Source organism: Zonotrichia leucophrys, chromosome 8 (assembly GCF_028769735.1).
Source record: "Zonotrichia leucophrys gambelii isolate GWCS_2022_RI chromosome 8, RI_Zleu_2.0, whole genome shotgun sequence".
Taxonomy (NCBI): domain Eukaryota; kingdom Metazoa; phylum Chordata; class Aves; order Passeriformes; family Passerellidae; genus Zonotrichia; species Zonotrichia leucophrys.
Genome location: NC_088178.1, coordinates 22250927 through 22268940, shown reverse-complemented (window position 1 = coordinate 22268940; position 18014 = coordinate 22250927). Strand labels below are relative to the sequence as shown.

At 48.7% G+C, this 18014-nt stretch overlaps 1 protein-coding gene across 1 annotated transcript; it reads left to right on the top strand.

Annotated features, from left to right (window-relative positions):
- The first annotated feature begins 4881 nt into the window (after positions 1-4881).
- On the top strand, positions 4882-14138 carry TMEM275 (transmembrane protein 275). Its single transcript, XM_064720041.1, has 2 exons — positions 4882-5540; positions 9370-14138. Exon 2 carries the CDS (start codon positions 9460-9462, stop codon positions 10006-10008), a length of 549 nt encoding a protein of 182 aa, XP_064576111.1. The 5' UTR covers positions 4882-5540; positions 9370-9459; the 3' UTR covers positions 10009-14138.
- Positions 14139-18014: the final 3876 nt, after the last annotated feature.

The following is an 18014-nucleotide window of genomic DNA, read 5'->3' as shown; positions in this document are numbered from 1 at the left end:
TTGCTCAGGGGGTACTGGAGTGCCTGGATGGACAGGAAAACTCTGTGGGCAGGATAATGGATCCTGGGTGGAACTGGTTCCCAGTGGATGATGCACTCCATCATCCCCATCAGAAAGTGGCACAGCTGGCTGGCCTTTCCCTGTGTGTAGGGCTCAATCCCAAGAATGGTTATTGCTTTCCCTCAGACCCCATTATCTTGGTTTTTCTTCATCATCAAAATTCCAGTGCTGTTTGTGATGCCACCTGAATCCCATCCTCAGGAATGTCTTCAAATTCACCTGAGGCATACTCCCAACAGCAGAGCCTAAATCCCCTTGGAAGGACAGCTCCTTGCTCACCTGATGCCTCCTGTTTGGGGCCTGACTCTGTTCCCCTGTGCATCAGTGGTTCTTGTGGTTGTATCCAAACACAGGTCAGATGTATTGGTGTATTCTTCCTGGAGAAGAAGGGAAAAAATAAGGAAAACGGTTTTAATATGTAATATGTAACATCCAATGTATAATCTCTAAGATGTGAAGCTGATTTCAGTTTATGAGGAACAAACAGTCCTTCAACTAAAATCTCTACCAGCCCTTCTTTTAAAGAAGAAGGTGTAGCACTGAAGTGCCTGAAGAACAGAATTTGAATGATGAAGCAGAGCTGCTGATGGGCACAGAGTGTGGTTTTGTCTCTTCCAGACCAACTGCCCTTTGGTGTGATCTGGCTGGCAGAGAGCGCCATGAGGTGACAGAGGAGGATCACCTGGGTGTTTGCCTCCTGGGTGAGTAAAACCACATAACTTCAGGCCTCCTCTTCCAGGGATGCTGCTTGCTAATTAGACTGTCAGTGGGAACCTTTGAGAGCCAAACAGAATAGACCCAATCCTCCCTGCATGGTAATTAAAAACATTTGCCCCTGGCTGATAACTGACCCACTGATTTCCTCCTGTCTGAGAAAGCCTTATAAAAAACTACTGAGCTGTTTGTGTAACAGGACAGCCAATTGCACAGATGTTTCCTGTCCACTAACCTTTCAGAGCTGTGAGAAGATGTCACAGGAAGAAGAAACATGTTTGAAATTCTGGAAGCCTGTTTAGTTCATCTGTTTGTTTATTTGTTTTTCTGATGGGGAAAAACCATCTCCAGATTATTAAAAAAACATAATAAACCACAGAAGTGTTCTGCTAGTCCAGCAGGTCAGAGGATAGAGGCAAAGCTTTAGTGATGCTGAATGTCAGGCTGGTGGTACCTATTATTCTGCCTTAACAGCTGCCAGTACCACAGATTAGGAGAACAGTGGCAAACCCAGAGCAAGGTTTCTCCTCCCCTGGTCCTTCCCAATGATAACATCGTGTCCCTGGAGCTGCAGCTGCTCTGTTGTGTTTGACAGGTCCAGCTGTGTCTGTGTTCTAGGTCTGAGCACATTAATACTGGTGCTGTCCACAGCAGAGTCCTGTGATTTTAATCACGCAATGTACAAGGAGGTGTGTCCTTTGTGGGTTTAAATCTTCTGCATAGCAATTTCACAGCTGCCTCTAGGAATGACAAATACTAAATTTTTTGCCTCCTTTTTGATGCTATAGAGAGACAAACATTGCAGAAATTGGTCTCTGCCTCTTCTGCATTTCAGAGGCAGCACAGAACCATGAGCCATGAGGATCCTGATGTAGTGCAAACTTTCACACAGACATGGTGGCATTTAGAGCTGGTTTGGAGCAACAGCAGCTTCAGCCTGGCATTTCCTCCCCTTAAGAGGCAATTAAACTGTAAACTCACAGGGAGGTGCCAGATCTGGAGGCCTCATGGAAATCTGCAGGGGGAGCTTTCTGCAGTGACCTTTGTCTAATGATCTAATTAAGGGACACGAACTCCCAGTGCTCTCTCTGTGATGGGCACGGTTCAGCAGGCAGCAGAATGGGCTCTGCACTTTGCTCCTGTTGTGCTGAGGGGTCAGGCTGCTGTTCTGCTTGTGTGCCTTCCCCCAAGGATCAGTCCCAACCAAAATCCTTTGAAAGCTCTGTGGAACATTCCCACCCTTCCCACCTTTTTCCAGCCATTCTCACATGGAGAAAAACCTCTCATAAGCCATGCGAAGTTTAAGGGCTCCCTATTGTGGCACTCACCATGCTGACCTGCTTCAGGGCAGGATGTGGTGGCACTAAAGCCCAGCCTTGGTGGGTGCAAGAGTGCCTGGGACAGATTTCTGAGGGTGAAACCAGTCAGGAACTGACAGTGGGAAAAGACCAGCAGGCAATGCTTCCTCACATTCATAAATTTCTGACTTCAGTTAATCTCTGAATTTAGCAGAAGCTGGGAACAAACAGTTTCTCCCAGAGGAATATTATTTCTAGTCAGCACAGGGTTGGGATCTTTCCTCTGAAAAAGGCAGGGCTTCCCAGTCCCTGGCAAGTTTGAAGCTAGAAACCATCAGTCTGGCAGAAACCCCTTGGCAAATCATGAATGCTCATGAGCTATCAAAGCTCTGCAAGGAAATGAATCTGCTCTGATTTATACCAGTGGGAAATCTAGCCTTTAATTTTAGTTCTTGAATTAGCAGTTGTTTTAATCACATGAATGCAGTCTGCCAGTTGTCAGGGCCACATATGCAAAGCACAGAATTACTGCTTCAGTGAAGCCTGAAAAATGTAACTTTTTTTGTTTCTAAAGGCTTTTTGGGGGGCTTATGGGCCATTAAGAAGAAGGTGTGATGGAGAGTCATGCAACAAGCAAAGGGAAGCAAGAGCAGCCTTCTTCATCACTGCTTTGTGCAATTAGGGCACAACTGACAGGTCGTTCAGTATTAATTGGCCCCTTTGGAGCCTGAGCTTTATGAATGCTGTTACACAATGTGAGAGCAGTGGGCTCCAATCAATGACCCTGGCAGTCTCTTCCCCTCTGACAGCCACAGTTCCTACATAAACATGGATTATTGGAGTGTTCTGCTGGACTCTGGGGTGCCACACCAGGAATGGGTTCAGCCACTCCTGTTCTCCACCCAGCAACAGGCAGCAAACACTGAACACCAGTTCTGCCCGTGTGGAACTGTCTCACAGGTGCCAGGGGGAGATTTTCTCCACAAAATCTTCCATTGTACACTCTCTCATCACTTTTCTGGAAAGGTTGAGCACACTGAGGCATTTTGAACTTCATGTTACAGGTCCAGGGAGTCCCTAGAGGAGACACTGCATCTCTCGAAAGGTCTGAAATGAGATTTCCCAGTCATTTCTGTCTGTAAGCTCAGGCAGTCAACACATCTGAGCAGTGCTGGTTTTCTGATATCCTCCTGCCCTCTTGCTCAAGCCATGTCGTGTGCTGTTGGCATTGCTCAAGCTTAGGAGAAAACAGAGTTGTCTTCCTCAGCAGAGACTGAACTCCTTTCTGTAAAGTTTGGTTTTGCCTGAATTTCTAGGATGACCTGTAAAGTGAAATGCAGTATGGTGCAGTAGAGGATGCTGCTGTATTAAGAATCCTCAGGCTGAAGTGGTGCCTGGAGAACAGAGAGAAGTGTTCGTTCCTCCTCAGTGATTTCTCTCTTTGACCTTTGTTTTTCACTGCCTCTGTTACCTTTCTCCTCTCTCTCTCTCTCTCATGAAAGCAACATTCTGAAAGAGAGAGGGGCATGATTGATGTTCAGTGATCTCCAGCCTGGTTCATAAAGGATTCTTCAGCAATAAATTGGAGAAGAGCCTGTGCTCAGCAGTCACTGGCAGCAGCCAGGCTGGTTACAGCAGTGGGAGCAGGGGGAGCAGACGAGGACAGCTGAGTGTCAACACATCTTAAGCTCTGGGAGAATTATCTCTACTCCATCCAGTGCACAGCTGCAGTTTGCCAGGTCCCCTGTGCTCACCAGCTCTGCAAACAGACAGAGATTGGCCCCTTAATGTGGGAGTTAGGCTGTGCTTAACACAGGGTCTAGCATGAGGCGTGATTTTAGACCAACTACCCCTAAGGGTACCATGGATCTGGAAAAATTAGTTTTGCATCTGGGGTGTATCTATCTATCTATCTATAATCTATAATTTATTTATTTATTTATTTATTTATTTATTTATTTACTGCAGCTCCCACACTCCCCAAGTTGCACCTCTCACTGCCAGCCACACAGCACGGACTCACCCCCCTCATTTGAAACATTAGTTTTGCATCTGGGGTATATCTATCTATCTATCTATCTATCTATCTATCTATCTATCTATTTGTTTATTTATTTACTTTATGTATTTATTTATTTATTTATTTATTTATAGCAGCTCCCCACACTCCAGACGCTGCAACTCTCACCATCGGCTGCCCGGCACGGACTCAGCCCCTTGTTTGAAACATTAGTTTTTCATCTGGGGACTTTTTATCTATCTATCTATCTATCTATCTATCTATCTATCTATCTATCTATTTATTCATAGCAGCTCTCCACACTCTGGACATTGCACCTCTCACTGCCAGCCATCCAGCACGGACTCACCCCCTCATTTGAAACACTAGTTTTGCATCTGGGGACTTTTTATCTATCTATCTATCTATCTATCTATCTATCTATCTATTTATTCATAGCAGCTCTCCACACTCTGACATTGCACCTCTCATGCCAGCCATCCAGCACGGACTCACCCCCTCATTTGAAACACTAGTTTTGCATCTGGGGACTTTTTATCTATCTATCTATCTATCTATCTATCTATCTATCTATCTATCTATCTATCCATCCATCCATCCATCCATCCATCCATCCATCCATCCATTTATTTATTTATTTATTCATAGCAGCTCCCCACACTCCGGACGTTGCACCTCTCACCGCCGGCCGCCCAGCACGGACTCCCCCCCGCACTCATCCCTCCGGCATCCCCCCACCATCCAGAGGCACCGAACACCGGTTGCATTTTTTTATTTAATTTCTCGTTACGTGCGTTTCAAACCTTGGAGGGCTCCGTGCCTGGCTGCAGCACCGGCGAGCCCGCACGCCGTTCCTCGGCATCCGGCCGTGTCTCCCTCTCTCCGCCCCGGGGCTGACCCTCGGCAGGGATGCGCTCCCGGGTTTTTCCTCTCCCCGGGGGAAAAAGGGGCTGTTCTGCTCCGGGCACCTCTGTCAGCTGAAGGGGGCGGGAGCTGCAGCCTTGAAGTAGAAAAGGAAGAAGGAAAAGCAGCGGGGCGAGGATGAGCGGCGCCGGACAGCGGTGGGCGGTGGGCTGAGCCTCCGGGCACCGCGGGCTGCGGGAGGAGGAGGAGGAGGCGGCAGAGGATGCGGCGGGGCAGGGATGCTGCGGCTGAGCACCCACCTGCCTAGGGAGAGCAGCATCGTCCTCCGAGGGCAGGGAGAAAGTGGGGGGAAAGCGGCAGAGCTCTCTGAGCTCTGCAAGGACTGCCCGCCTGACACCCCAGCAAAGTTTCCTGAGCTCGGTGACGGGAGGCGAGCAGAGATGTGAGATCCCTCTGCCCGCAGGCTTCCACACCCGTTCTGCTGGGACGAACCATGGCTTTGCCATCCCCGAGTGAAGGGTGAGGGTGAGATCCCGGGCAGCCGCTCCCTCCATCGCCTTCCCCGGCTCCGCGCTCCCTCCCAGGTGAGTGTCCTCCCCTTCCAGACACCCAGCCTCTCTCTGCCCTGCCAGAGACTTTCTCAGCAGTTTTCCCCACGAAAAAAAAAAAAGTCTTGTGCTTCTCCTGGCAGCTGAATGTTGCGTGCCTGTGTGTTTGTGAGCCTGCCTGTGTGTGGGGTGATTGTAGCTGTCTGACTGCAATTTCAGTTTGCTGATCACTGTCATTATTTTTCTGTGCCATCACACCTCTGGAAAGGGGACTCATCTGTGGTCTGTCAAATATTTTCATTGTGCTGCTGCACTGAAGGATGACAGCTCAATTTCTCTCCACTACAACTAAGAGGGAAGCGTGCTTGGCTGTGCATGCTGCTGGTGCTGCTGCTGTGGCTTTAAACAATGCTCCTAAAATGCTGGCTGAATATGTCAGTGTGACCTTCAAGCTCTAGGAACTCTCAGAGATATGGGTGAAAGTCTGTCTTTGTCCCCCTGAGAGTATAGGGAGGGGTGGCTATTCTCCTGGAAGGAATCATTATAGCCTGTGGATTTCCATCATGCCAGCTTGAGTGTGCAGCTTTTATTTTTGCACAGCAGTGCTTGCAGTAGTGCATTTCATGCTGAAATATTGTTTGGAGAAGAAATCTACACTCTGACTGATAAGAAAAGAACCTTGTTTCAAGCAAAGAGCCCAAAGAGAACTTTTTCCACTTCTGATGGAACAGAAGTTGGTTATTTTAATCAGAATAATTTGGCTGAAAAGTTGGTAATTTTTTAAGCCATTGATTTCACTGTAGTGAAAGGTAAAAGCTTTCAGATATCCCCAGGCAGGTCAGCAGTGGGACCTGACCCACATCAGGCCATTCTTGTGCCTAAGAAGGGGATGGAGAAGCATCAGCCTGGGCTTTCGGAGATGACAGAAGAGCAAAGGTGCTCCTGTTGTACATGACAATCAGAATAAAGATGGACCTTATGTTGTCATGGGGCCTTGTTAGGTAGAGGATAGTGTAAGGCATTCTGTGGCTTTGATTTCTTTTTTGCTTTATCCTCCACTGCTCTGTTGGCTTTCTCAGCCCCATGTCATCTGGTGGTCTAACAGGAATTCCTTGTGTGCAATCCCTGATGTTTCACATGGAGATGAAGACAAAAGCAACAACTGATCTACTTTCTAGGTGTTCCCAGTCCAAACATTTCTCTGTGCTGTGAGTTACCCTGTGGTGTGTGTGCAGATCATGCTCTGGGATCGTGTTCTGCGATCATGCTTGAATTCCAAGATCTCCTGCCCCCAGCCTGATGGGAGAGGTTCCAGGCAGGAATCTCCAGTGATTCCATTGTTTTCTGCTGGGAAAGGCCCATTACCCCATGTAGACGCTGCAAGCAAAGGCAAAGGGAAAGAAGTTTTGCCTTGGACATACCATGGCCATAGAACACTTCTGGTGCAGCTGTAGAGAGGGTGTGACAAGCTTCAGCCCCTGTGCTCAGGGATCTGTAATGATGGACAAAAATTGCCAGGCAGAGAAAATGAGCTATGAGGGACCATGCTGGGTGATCCCTCTGCAGCCTTGAAAGCTGCCAGAAACCACAGGGTCCCTTTGGAGTGGCTACAGGCGTCCACTGACAGATGGGATGGGCAACAGGTTGAAATTCCTCTTGAAAATCTCAGAGGCAGGCAGAGCTCTGGTGATGCCTTGCCTAAGAGCAGAAACAGCTGGGGTGTTTAGTGTCCTGCTGGAGCCCAGCTGCCTGGCTCTTCCAGGAGGGAGAATTCCTTCACACTGGAAGCAGGTGAGGGTGAGAAGCCAGGAGGAAGAAAGCTGATGGAGTGAGTCTGTGATATTTTTAAACTATCCTGCAGTTCCCTGGTGGGTATTTTGTAGTGGGAGAATGTGGGGCAAACCAAGGGGAAGAGCCACACTGGGGTGTCTGCAGCCTCTGTGTGCTGAAGGTTTGGGCTGGTCTGCAAACAGAGCAAAAATGTGTTTTTAACCAGAAGCTATCCTGCTGCTGGTGCAGGGCTGGTGAAGGAGGCAGAATCAGGGCTCCAGCTCCCATCAGCATGCCAGGGTTCCCAGGCAGAACAAAAGGACACTGCTAGGCAAACATGGATGTGTGTCAGCCTGGCTGACGGAGAAAATGCCCTTTCTCTCTCACACTCAGTATCCTTAAAAAATCTCTGCCTGCTGAGAGACCTCTTGCCAGCCAGGCATCCCCAGATGGGGAAGGATTTAATCCTGTCCCTGTCAGCTCCAGCTGCCTCACTGAACAGGAACTCTGCTGAAAGTCCAGTGCTGCACACATCCAGGTCTAAACAAAAGCCCAAGCCAAGGAAATGAGATATGACACCTGACAGGGCAGCAGAGAGCTTTGCCTCAGCTGGAGGTGCCAGAAAATTTTATAACCTAGGAAAGATGTTGAAAATGCCCGGCTGATCCCACTGGTGTGTGTCAGCGTGATGGGTGATGGTTTGTTATTTGTTGTTGGGTTTTTTGTTTGTTTGGTGTTTTTCTTTGGTTTTGTATTTTTGTTTGGGTTTGGGGTGTTGTTTTGTTTTGATTTTGTTTGTTTTGGTTTTTGTTTAATTTAGTGGCTACAGGGTGTTGATAGCACAACAGAGCATCTTGGCTCTGCCATAGAAACTGAGTGGTATCAGTTTTTTGCTGACAACACTTCAGAAAGGGATTTGACAGGAGAGGAGGGAAGAAGCTAGGGAGCTAGGCAGGAGAGGAAGGAAGAGCAGACTGCTATTGTTTGCAATCTGGCTGGGAAGAGAAACGCTCTCCTGCCTGTAAAATCAAAGACATCACCAGCAAACTGCTGACAAATTGGCTTCTGGCAATTTGACTTCCCAGCAAGTACGGCAAACACAAATCCAGCTCTCATCACATCCAATAATCTCCTCCATGGAGAAGCTGCTGCTGTCAGCCAGAGCTGTGTTACTGCCTTGGGTCCTAGACAGATCCCCACACAGGCTCTTTTTCAGCTTCAGCATCTCAGTTTCCATGAGCCTCCATCCTGGAGCTGATAGTGCTCAAGCCTTGTAGAAGTTTGGGTTTATGGCTGCAAACAAGATTCCCAGTCCCCTTCTATGGGGTCTCCTGTAATCACACCAAAGATGGTGAGATGCATGGTTCAAAGCATGGTCTAGCTGACAAAACAGCCACATTTGCTCCATTTTATTGCAGACTTGTGTGACTGAGAGGGTGTCATTCAATGTCTGTGGATGGTGTTTGTATCACTGAGCATCCAATGCTACCTGCTCGAGGGATCTCCAGGGTTGTCTCTGTAGTCAGCTCAGCCTCCCAGTACAGACATCTTTGGGGATGCTCTGGGTCATCTTCTGGGGCCTTTTATCCCACTAGCTGGAAAGGCAAGCTGGATGACTAATTTCAATTATTGGAGAACTGAGACATGGAGCAAAGTGTCCCCTTTCCGCCACAACTGTGGACATTACCCATTCAAAAATACACCACCAAGTACTGCAGTGAGGGGTGTTCAGGGCAGTCCTGGAGTCTGTTATTTTGGGCAGGTGTTGTGTGGGTGGTGACAAACCCTGTGAGACCAGCTATGGCACAGGCTCTGGCCGTGGCATGCTCGGATTCACTTGGGCATCATCCACATGGAGAGCAAAGGACATGGAGCACGCTGGGCTCAGTGCTCCAGCCTGAGGGTGACCACATGTGACCACCACAGTCAGGGTGGTCAAGTTCAAGGGAAGTCAAGTTCAGCCTTGAAAGCAGGCTTGGATTTGGTTTTAGTTTCTGGCACCAGCAGACCCAGAGAAGATGCTGGTCACCAGGAACGGCAGGGAATATGTGCTTTGGTTTATTGCCCTAACAGCTGCTTCTTCATTCTTCTCCAGGATTTCAAGGCAACAGGAGACTGGAAACAGTCTTCACAACACAGCATTCACCCTGTAAGGACTGAGGTGACCTCCAAGACTCTTCCCAGCATGTTCAGTGAAAAGAGCAGCGCCTCTTTGTCCCAAAAACCCACCCAGAAGAAGACCCGGCCCCAGGGCCTCCCCTCCCCTGCTCTCTGCTGTGCTTGTGGACTCTGCATCATGCTAGCAGGGATCAACATCACCTTAGTGGGAGCTTTTGCCTTTGGGACCTTCCTCCCTGTGAACAACCCTCCCATCATCATCGGGCCCATCCTGCTGGTGGTGGCCTTCACATTCTTCGGTGCCTGCTGCATCTGCAGCCGGAGGCCCCCAGCCCACGGGGCCAGGAAATCCAAACCAGGCTCCAACATTGGCCTCATCAAACCTGGCAACACAGCCTTTGAAATCGAAACCAGCGAGCACACAGTGCAGGACACCACTGCTGTCCAGCTGAGCCCCACCAACTCCCCCATCTCCTCCAAAAAGTCCACCCCGGTGCACGAGAACGCCAAGGCTTGCAAACTCTTCACCATGGAGGGCAACGGGCCAGTGGCCAAATACTCCACAGGGGGAGAGGCCATACAGCTCAACCTGCCCAGGGACCTGGCCACATCCTAAACCCGGGCAAAGCTTTTGTCAGCAGCCAGCCAAACGCTGCCATGGGCGGGCTGGAATTGTGCCATCAGTCAGGGGCGTGGGGAAGGTGCTTGTGGAAAACCAGCAGTCAGTCAGGTCTCTCTGAACCACTTTAAGGGAGATGGATGCAACAGCAGAAAGAAAAATAATCCAGATTTTTTTTGCTGCAACATGCCCATTATACAGTTTTTAAAAGAAAACTGATAACGATGCTGCTGTGAAAAGATGATCGCGGTTCCTGGAAATACGCTGCCGTTTTTGGGGAGCAGATAGAAGAGGGGAATGAATTAATTTGTCTGATATAATGTGACAGTTGGAAGGAGAGGCTACATAGGACTGACAAATGACAGCTCTTTCTTCTCAGAAGTGAAGCAATTCTTGGACATAAAAGAAGCAGGAACGCAGTAAATTACAGCTTGCTGCCACTCAGTCACAAGAAGATTTCAGCATTTTTAGTGCCAGACTTTTTGGCAGTAGGGACAAAGCTATGTCTTTGCTACTGAAAAAGCAGTGTGAAGCCATCTCTCCTCTGTTGAAAATTCTTGCCCCATCCTGCCCTCATTTGGGTGATTTTACTGCCCATTCTAAGAGAAGGAACCACAAGGATCACAATCAGCGCTGGTATTTTCCTCTCACGTTAATGAGCTTGAGCTGCAGCTGTGCTACTCCTCTCAGTGTATTTCTTGGAAGATCAGTCAGGCTGGATCCTTGGGGATGAGCTCCTGGGGTAACCAGAGACTAACAGGAGCCTGCAAATTACATTTTTGGGCCGTGATTATGTATTGAGTACTAGGCAACATTCTTCCCATATTTTTGTGGAAGGCTGGCCTGGGACACGCCTCAGGGCAGGGGGTAGATGACTGTATGGGCTTCAGAACTGTATGGGCTTCAGAATAGCTCTGCTGGAAGATGGTGACTGTGGGATCCATTGCCCAGGAGTGGATCCTTGCTGCAGGAAATTGAGTGCTCAGGGTGCTCACAAAGCAGTGGGATTTTTGCAGAAGAGTTTTTAGTTTGCAGAAGAGAATTTATCAAGAGCAGTTCCAAGCAAAGACACCCCCTGTGCCTCAGAAAGACCCTAATCTGATGGAATAATGCTGCAAAGGATTTGTGTTTTTCCCTGGGGGACTCTGGCTGGGAGCACAGTGCTGTGCAGATGGGCTTTGCTCTGACTCCTGCTCAGTGTGGGGAAGGACAGCACTGCCAGGCAGGACTTGTATGTGGGGAGGCAGCAGCAAGAGAGTGGATCTTGAGTAGGAATGGCTGCACAGGTCCTCTGTTTATGGTAGCTCTATATTTGAAGTGTGGTTTTTGGGACTTTGGATGACAAGGGAATCATCTGGACCACACCACATCACTGCAGTGGCCCGGCTAGCCCAGGATCCAGTTTCTGACAAGACTGTGAGCAAGGTCTGGAGAGGAACATAAAGACAGGGGAAAACCAGGATGCTGCTTGCCAGAAGTGCTTTCCCAGCTTCCAATGTGCTATTGCTTAGGAGCTTCCTGAGCTGGCAGTGGTGCCTGTATGTAGCAGCCCTGAGTGGATTTCTCCCCCATGAAATAATCCATTTGCGCCTTGACTGTCTGTCAATTCCCATCATGTGTGATCCTGCAGCAGAGAGCTGCACACTTTGGCTTCTTTTCATCCTGCATCCTCCTACCTCCCTTTGATGGCTCAAATTTCCCAGGTTAGAAGGGTCAGCAAACAGCCCATGGCCTCACCACCCTTTGGGTATTCTGAGATGTGTTTTCCATGCCATGTTCCCTCCATCCATCTCTCTGTTACAGAACTTTATATATCCTGTAGCCAGAGGGAGGAAACTCTTCCCATTCAGCCCAGCAGCAGCTGCTTGATTGGCTGAGGACAACACAGCCCTGAGGCTTTAACCACCAGAAATCCATGTAGAGAGAGGTGGGAGGGCTGAAGGGGACATGTTGGAGGACAAGGAGGGATTATGGCATGGCCAAGGTTCCCCTTGGCCACCAGATACCTCTGTGAAGAGAAAAGCCCTGGTGCTGTACAGGCCATGCAGGAGGTGTCCTGGCTGCTCTGGGGAGCCCCTGGGCAGCTGATGTCCCTGCATGAGCCCAGGTAGGATGAGGTTGAAGTAATTCCTTGATAAAAGGTTAACCAAAGAGTCATAATGTGAGTCCCTGAGTCCTCCAGCAGTTTGCTGCCTCCAACAGCTCCTTCTCCACATCTTGATTTTAGCAGGGTGGGTCTGCAGTGATTGGGAGGAGAAGAGGAAGGTTTGGGAGAAGGGTGTATGTGTAGGGCTGGGTAGATGCAGGTTCAATCTTTGGTACAGCCTCCAGGTCCTGGGCAAGTCATTGATGTGTGCTGTGAGGGGCAAACACCTGCTCCAGCTCCATGGAAAGCTGCTTTAGGGATGAGCATTGCCAAGGAACAGGACTGGCATTGGCACACCTGAATCTGGAGATTGCTCTGAGCTGGGGGGGGTCTGCACAGCCTGACCCCTGTGTGATCTCTCTTAGAGCTCACTTTCTTGGAGGGCTCTGCCCCCAGCACTGCCCCAGGAATGCAGGAACTGCTGTGCTGACAAAAAGGCTCCCTCAGTTTTTGCCTGCCCTTGAGTGCTGTAGCAATTAGGCAGAACAGCTTGCTGATGTAGGTTTGATTCCCAACTTGCTGGCCTCACTAGCATACAACAGCTTGGAAATCTTTTAGAGACATTTCCCACGTGAATATGGTTACTGCAAGATTTTCTTTGAGCACTCAGAGCCAAAAAATTAGTAAAATCAAGTGCTAAGCACACAATTCCTTTCTTTGCTCGCTGAAGTCTTGAAAAGCAGGACTGGAGAGCATCACTCCTCATCACAGCTGCCCTGTGAAATGCTACCAGAGGTGGATAATGCGATGTCTGACCAAGAGAGCACAGCCAGCAGAGATGGTGTCTGGGCAGGCAGAGGGGGAGGAGCAGTGAGATGCTGATGTGAGGTGGGTGTGCCCCACAGTGATGCCCTGGTGTGGGTGTGCCCCACAGTGATGCCCCGGTGAGGTGGATGTGCCCCCAAGCTGTGACCCACACCTGCCTGCCCAGCATGGTGTACATGAGAACATCCTCTGCCTCCCTGCTCTTGCCTTCTTCTGTCTTTTGTAATTCCCACGTCTGTCTGTCTGCTCACCCCCATGGTCAGCTGTGCCTGATGTTGTGAATTTCGTGCCTCCTTGTGTAGTGGGAGATAAGGAGAGTTCCTATTCTCCAAGTCAGCATTTCTGGTGTGAATCTTTTTATAAAAATTGCTGTTTCTGTGTGTGCAATGTGGAATTTGGAAAAGAGAGACACATTAAAATAATTGCACTCAGAAAGCATTTGGCCTGTCTGCCTTTTCATTCTAACAGCCACCTTCTCCTTTATCCCCAGACTGTGTGTGTGCCCCAATCCTGTCTGTGTGCATTTTGCCTCATGCTCCTCACTCTCCTGCTTGTTCTCCCAGGAAAAAGTGTCCCTAAGAATTCACATTGCCTCTCAAATGCCAGTTCTCCTTGAAAACCTGTTTGCCTAAACATTAGTCCCACAGCAGGCTCCCACTATCATTGCTTTGACTAACAGGGGAATAACCAAATTCAGCCTTTTTTGGCTGCAGGTGTGTTTTTAACCCCCAGCTGGGCACCTGGCCAGGCCAGATGTGAACTCTGGGATCCCAGGGACACAGGAGCAGCAGGGCTGTGGGCTGGGCTGGGTGAGGGCTGTGGGCTGCTCTGATTCAGTGCCTCTGAATCGGAGAGGACTGGGCTGGATTATTTCAGCTGATCCTCCCCAGCCCTGGGTAGAGATGATATTTAATTTATGGTGCAGGGGAGGGAGCTGTATCTGTGTGTGCCTGTGTGTCTAGGATTGCTGCTGTCACCTTTCTGTGCCTGCTCTGGGCTTAGCCCAACATGGTCTCCTGGAGATGAGTCAAGGAGGGATGGCACAGGGAGAATAAAGAGGATTTGAGAGCCTTGCAAATTCACCTCGTCAAAGGGCTTCTCCTCCATGTGCAGCCAAGTGATTGGAGATGAGAGGAAATCTCTCCATTCCAGGCAGCCTGGCTGGTTAAAGACCTGAGAAATTAGCTGGCTAAGAAGGCTCCACTGACAATGTGTGTAAAATGAAAACCTTTTCCCTGCAGAAAGGGTTTTTTTTTTTTTTTTTTGGTCATTAGGAAAACCTCCCTGGAAAGGTTTTTCCTTTTTAAAAGTGGGGCCAGAGAGAAAAGCATGGAGGAGAGTTTGCTGAGCATCCACTGCCATCCTCCTGCACTTGCAGCCTGTAGCATTCCTGCACTAACCTGAGCTTCTCTTTCCATCTGGAAGAACAAACCAGAAACATTCTATGAAATGCAATTAGCTTTTTCTAATTTCCAGGCCAAATTTATCTGTGGCTGGTTTATTTCCTTTTATCTTTGTACCAACAATGGCTTTTAACCAGGATACCTTTTAACCTTCTGGAAATTTTTATCCCTGAAACATTTCAGGTTTGCTGCAGATCTCCTGGAGCTTTTCTTTCAATGGGCTGAGCCGGCTGATTCCTTCCATCCTTCCCTCCTGTGAAATGCTCACATTTGCCCAGGAGCCCTTACTGCTCTCTGCCTTATTCCTCTGATTTTGGCTCAGGAGCTCCATGAAAGCTCCTGCACAGCCATTCTTTTGCAGGACTCCCAAGCCCACAGTGAAGTACAAACCTTCCAGGTCTGTCTTGTGCAAGAAACTGGGCATTTTCCTTGCATAAGGAAAGGAAGAGGGGAAAAAAAATCCCTGAAAGAGCAAAAACCCCCGTGAAAATGTGAAATTTCTATTTGCAGAGTCTCTCTGTTAAAAAAAAAAAGTAAAATGAGCTTTTATGTCATTAGTCTCCATTGAATCCATGGCAAATGTGCTCAATTTAAAGGTTGAAAGGCTGTTTTTCTCACACTGTCAGATGCTGTCAGCTCAGCTGAGCTTTCAGCACTGGGAGAGACCCTCGGGCACTGCAGCAGCCCCACTACAACCTGCTCTGGGAGAGGTTTGAGAATTCCTTTAAAACTCCTGGATTCCAGACTGATGGCCCCAAGGAGCTCCCCCTTTGGGGTGGCCCTGCCACATGTCCCCAGAGTGATTGAAGCCACAGCAGGTGTCAGTTCCCTGCTGCTGTCTCACACTTTGCTCTCACACACTTCCTCAGGAGGCCAGGAGCTTGACTTATTCAATCTTAAAATGAATTTGAAGGTCTTGGAGATTGAGCCCATGCAGTGGTGGCCAGTCTGGGGGTGACCACGGCTCACCCAGGCTGCAGAAGGCAGCTGGGCCATCAGGGCTGGTCAGCAAGGATGGCTCCACACAGGCTCCTTCCCACACCTCTGCTCATCTCATTTACACAGCCTGGGCAGAGCACATCTCACTGCTTCCACCAGCAGATCTCCTGCTACTCATCATCATCATCATCATCATCATCATCATCATCACCCTGAGCCTGTCCCTGCAGGACCTGCCCACACTGAGCTGGTTTTGGAGCCTCAGAGCACAGACAGTGTCAGCCTGGGAGGACAGATGAGGTTTTTCAGGGCATTCACGCACGCAGAGTCCCCAGGAGTTTTTCCAGGGAGCCCAAAGTCATCTGGAAATTTTGATTTCTTGAAATTGGCCTGTCCTGAGAATACACTGGTTCTCATGATGCTTTTGCCAGGAAATAAACTTCCCAGGTTCCAGATGAAATTTCCGATCCAAACGCTCGAGTGCTGCTCTATTACTCAATCCTCCAGGCACCCCTAAAAAAAGATCTTGCTGAACTCTGTCTCCACATAAGGACCAAACTTCAAAGGCAGCTTGGGGACTACAACTCCTTGTCAGACCCCCTGTTTTCAATCAAATCCAAAAAGCCAAATTCCTCAGTGCTTCTAATGAGCCATGCCTCTGGGATCTGTGTACCCTCCCCAAGACATCACAGTGGGTTTCTCCTGCTGAAATCTTCACTGGAGTTTCTCCCATCCATCTGCTGTGACAGCGAATACAACTTCATACATTGTGCTCTGGCCTCCTGCCAGATGGATATTTGATGAAGTTATAAAGTCAGACAGAAAAATTACTTCTTTTGCTGGCATGTAGGCAGAAAAGATGCTTCTTTTGGAGACAAATCCCTCTCTGTTGTTACCTCGGCATGAGAAATCAGTTTGATCTATAGTTCATCTTTTCATCTCCAGCTGAGCCAGGCAAACATGATGCTATCATTAGGAGCTGATCCTCCTTCCCCCATGGCAAGCAGCTGCTGCTTTATCCCATTTGCTGTCTCCAGGTCTCTGCAGTCTCCATTTGGAGGCAGGTTTTACACGTACAAACCCAGGGGATCTGGCTCATGCAGCTCGCTCAGAGCTGGGCATATCACTGCTGCCTGCACACCAAGGCTGCTTGTGCAAATCAGTAGCCAAAGTTGTTTTCTGGGAGCCTTTCACAGGGCCGTGGAGTTCACTGGAGAAAAATAACCTTTATCTGGCAGCTACAGCTGCACCTGGGAGTGGCAGAGCTGTTTGCTCCAGAGAGGTGAGCCCAGGTAGCAGAGAACTGAAAGCTCCCTGAGGCTCCCTTTCCAGCTCCATCCCACATGGTGATCTACAAATGGCTTTGCTTTCTCATTCTTTGTCTGGAAACATCAACTGCCCCAAAACTTCTGCTGTGTCCTAGCTGGATTAAATGGATTTTCATAGCCATATGTCTCTGGAAATCTCTCTGAATGTGGTCTGACACCATGCAGATGTCCAGCAGCCCCATCCATGCCCCTGGTGTTTTGCTGTGTGGATGGCAGTAGGGCAGCTCCTGCTCTGGGTAAAGAGAAAGATAACAGGCAAGAAAGGAAATTGAGGCACAGGGCTGAAAATGGGGAGCTCAGCTTTTCCCAGGAAAAGAATAAAGCCATAACTCTCAATATCTGTAACATCTGTAACAAGGACTTCCATGCCTTAATCCTGTGTTGTGTGGAGATCCACCTGCTCGTGTCTGCTGGCTTCCTTTGAAGGAGAGGGAGGAAACACCATCTCTTTTCCTGATTAAACCTCCAAATACACCTTTTGTGTGGGACAGATTCATACCCCAAATAAATGTATGTAGATTCCCTTGTTCCATCAGCAGTCTCTGAGGGTCAGCAAAACAGAGATGGGTTTTCTCTGCAGGGAACTGAGGGATGAACTGGCTGGATGATCCTGTTGGATGTTGTTTTCCTGACTCGATGCATTTCTCTGGCACAGGGCTGAATTTCCCAGCAGCTCTGGGCTACGTATGTTTTCATAGAGCCTCATTAAATACATAGCTTCAGTTCTGAAAATCCCATTTGTTCTAAATAAGAGCTGTCTGCTGGGAGAATTAATTCCTCTGACTTAAGTCACCTCCCTGGAAGTGATGCTGTTGTCTTTGATTTCATGGCTCGGATGATTACACTTTTCCAACACGCAAAAATAACAAGATTAGGGAATTTGTGGCAATGAAGGCAAAGAGGGGGAGCTGGCTAACAAAAAAGGAAAGAGAAATTGAATTTTCCTCTTAAAAGCAAAGGAAATGCCTACTTCACAGAAACAGTTTTGCTTTGGGGAATACCAGTGGGGGAAATTCCTTTTGAATCAAAATCTTTTATTAAACCTCTCAGGTTTGTTGCCACATTCAGAAAGCTTTGGGATAATGGTGCTAACTCCCATTATTAGTTACCACCGACCCAACAGCAAGGCTGGGGGTAACCCTCTGTCCCTGGACACAGGGAGGAAAACCCAGGAGTGTTTTCCCTGAGGATTTAGGCATGCTGACAGTGAGCCTGTGGGCTTCTGGCAGGGCATGGTTGGTGGAGGGGAATTCCAGGATGTAGGGGCAGTGGGGAGATGCCAGACCACACTGAAACTGAACTTGTCACAGTTTGCTGATGGGAATAAAATTGTCAGAGAAACTTCTTATCTGCAACAGGCTGATAGTGATGGAACAGGATGGAAGAAGTTCTTTTAAAGCTAAAAGAGGAGAGATTTAGATG

What these genes read in the sequence shown, in the direction of transcription:
- TMEM275 (XM_064720041.1), top strand. Translation starts at nt 9,460, where the DNA reads ATGTTCAGTGAAAAGAGCAGCGCCTCTTTGTCCCAAAAACCCACCCAG.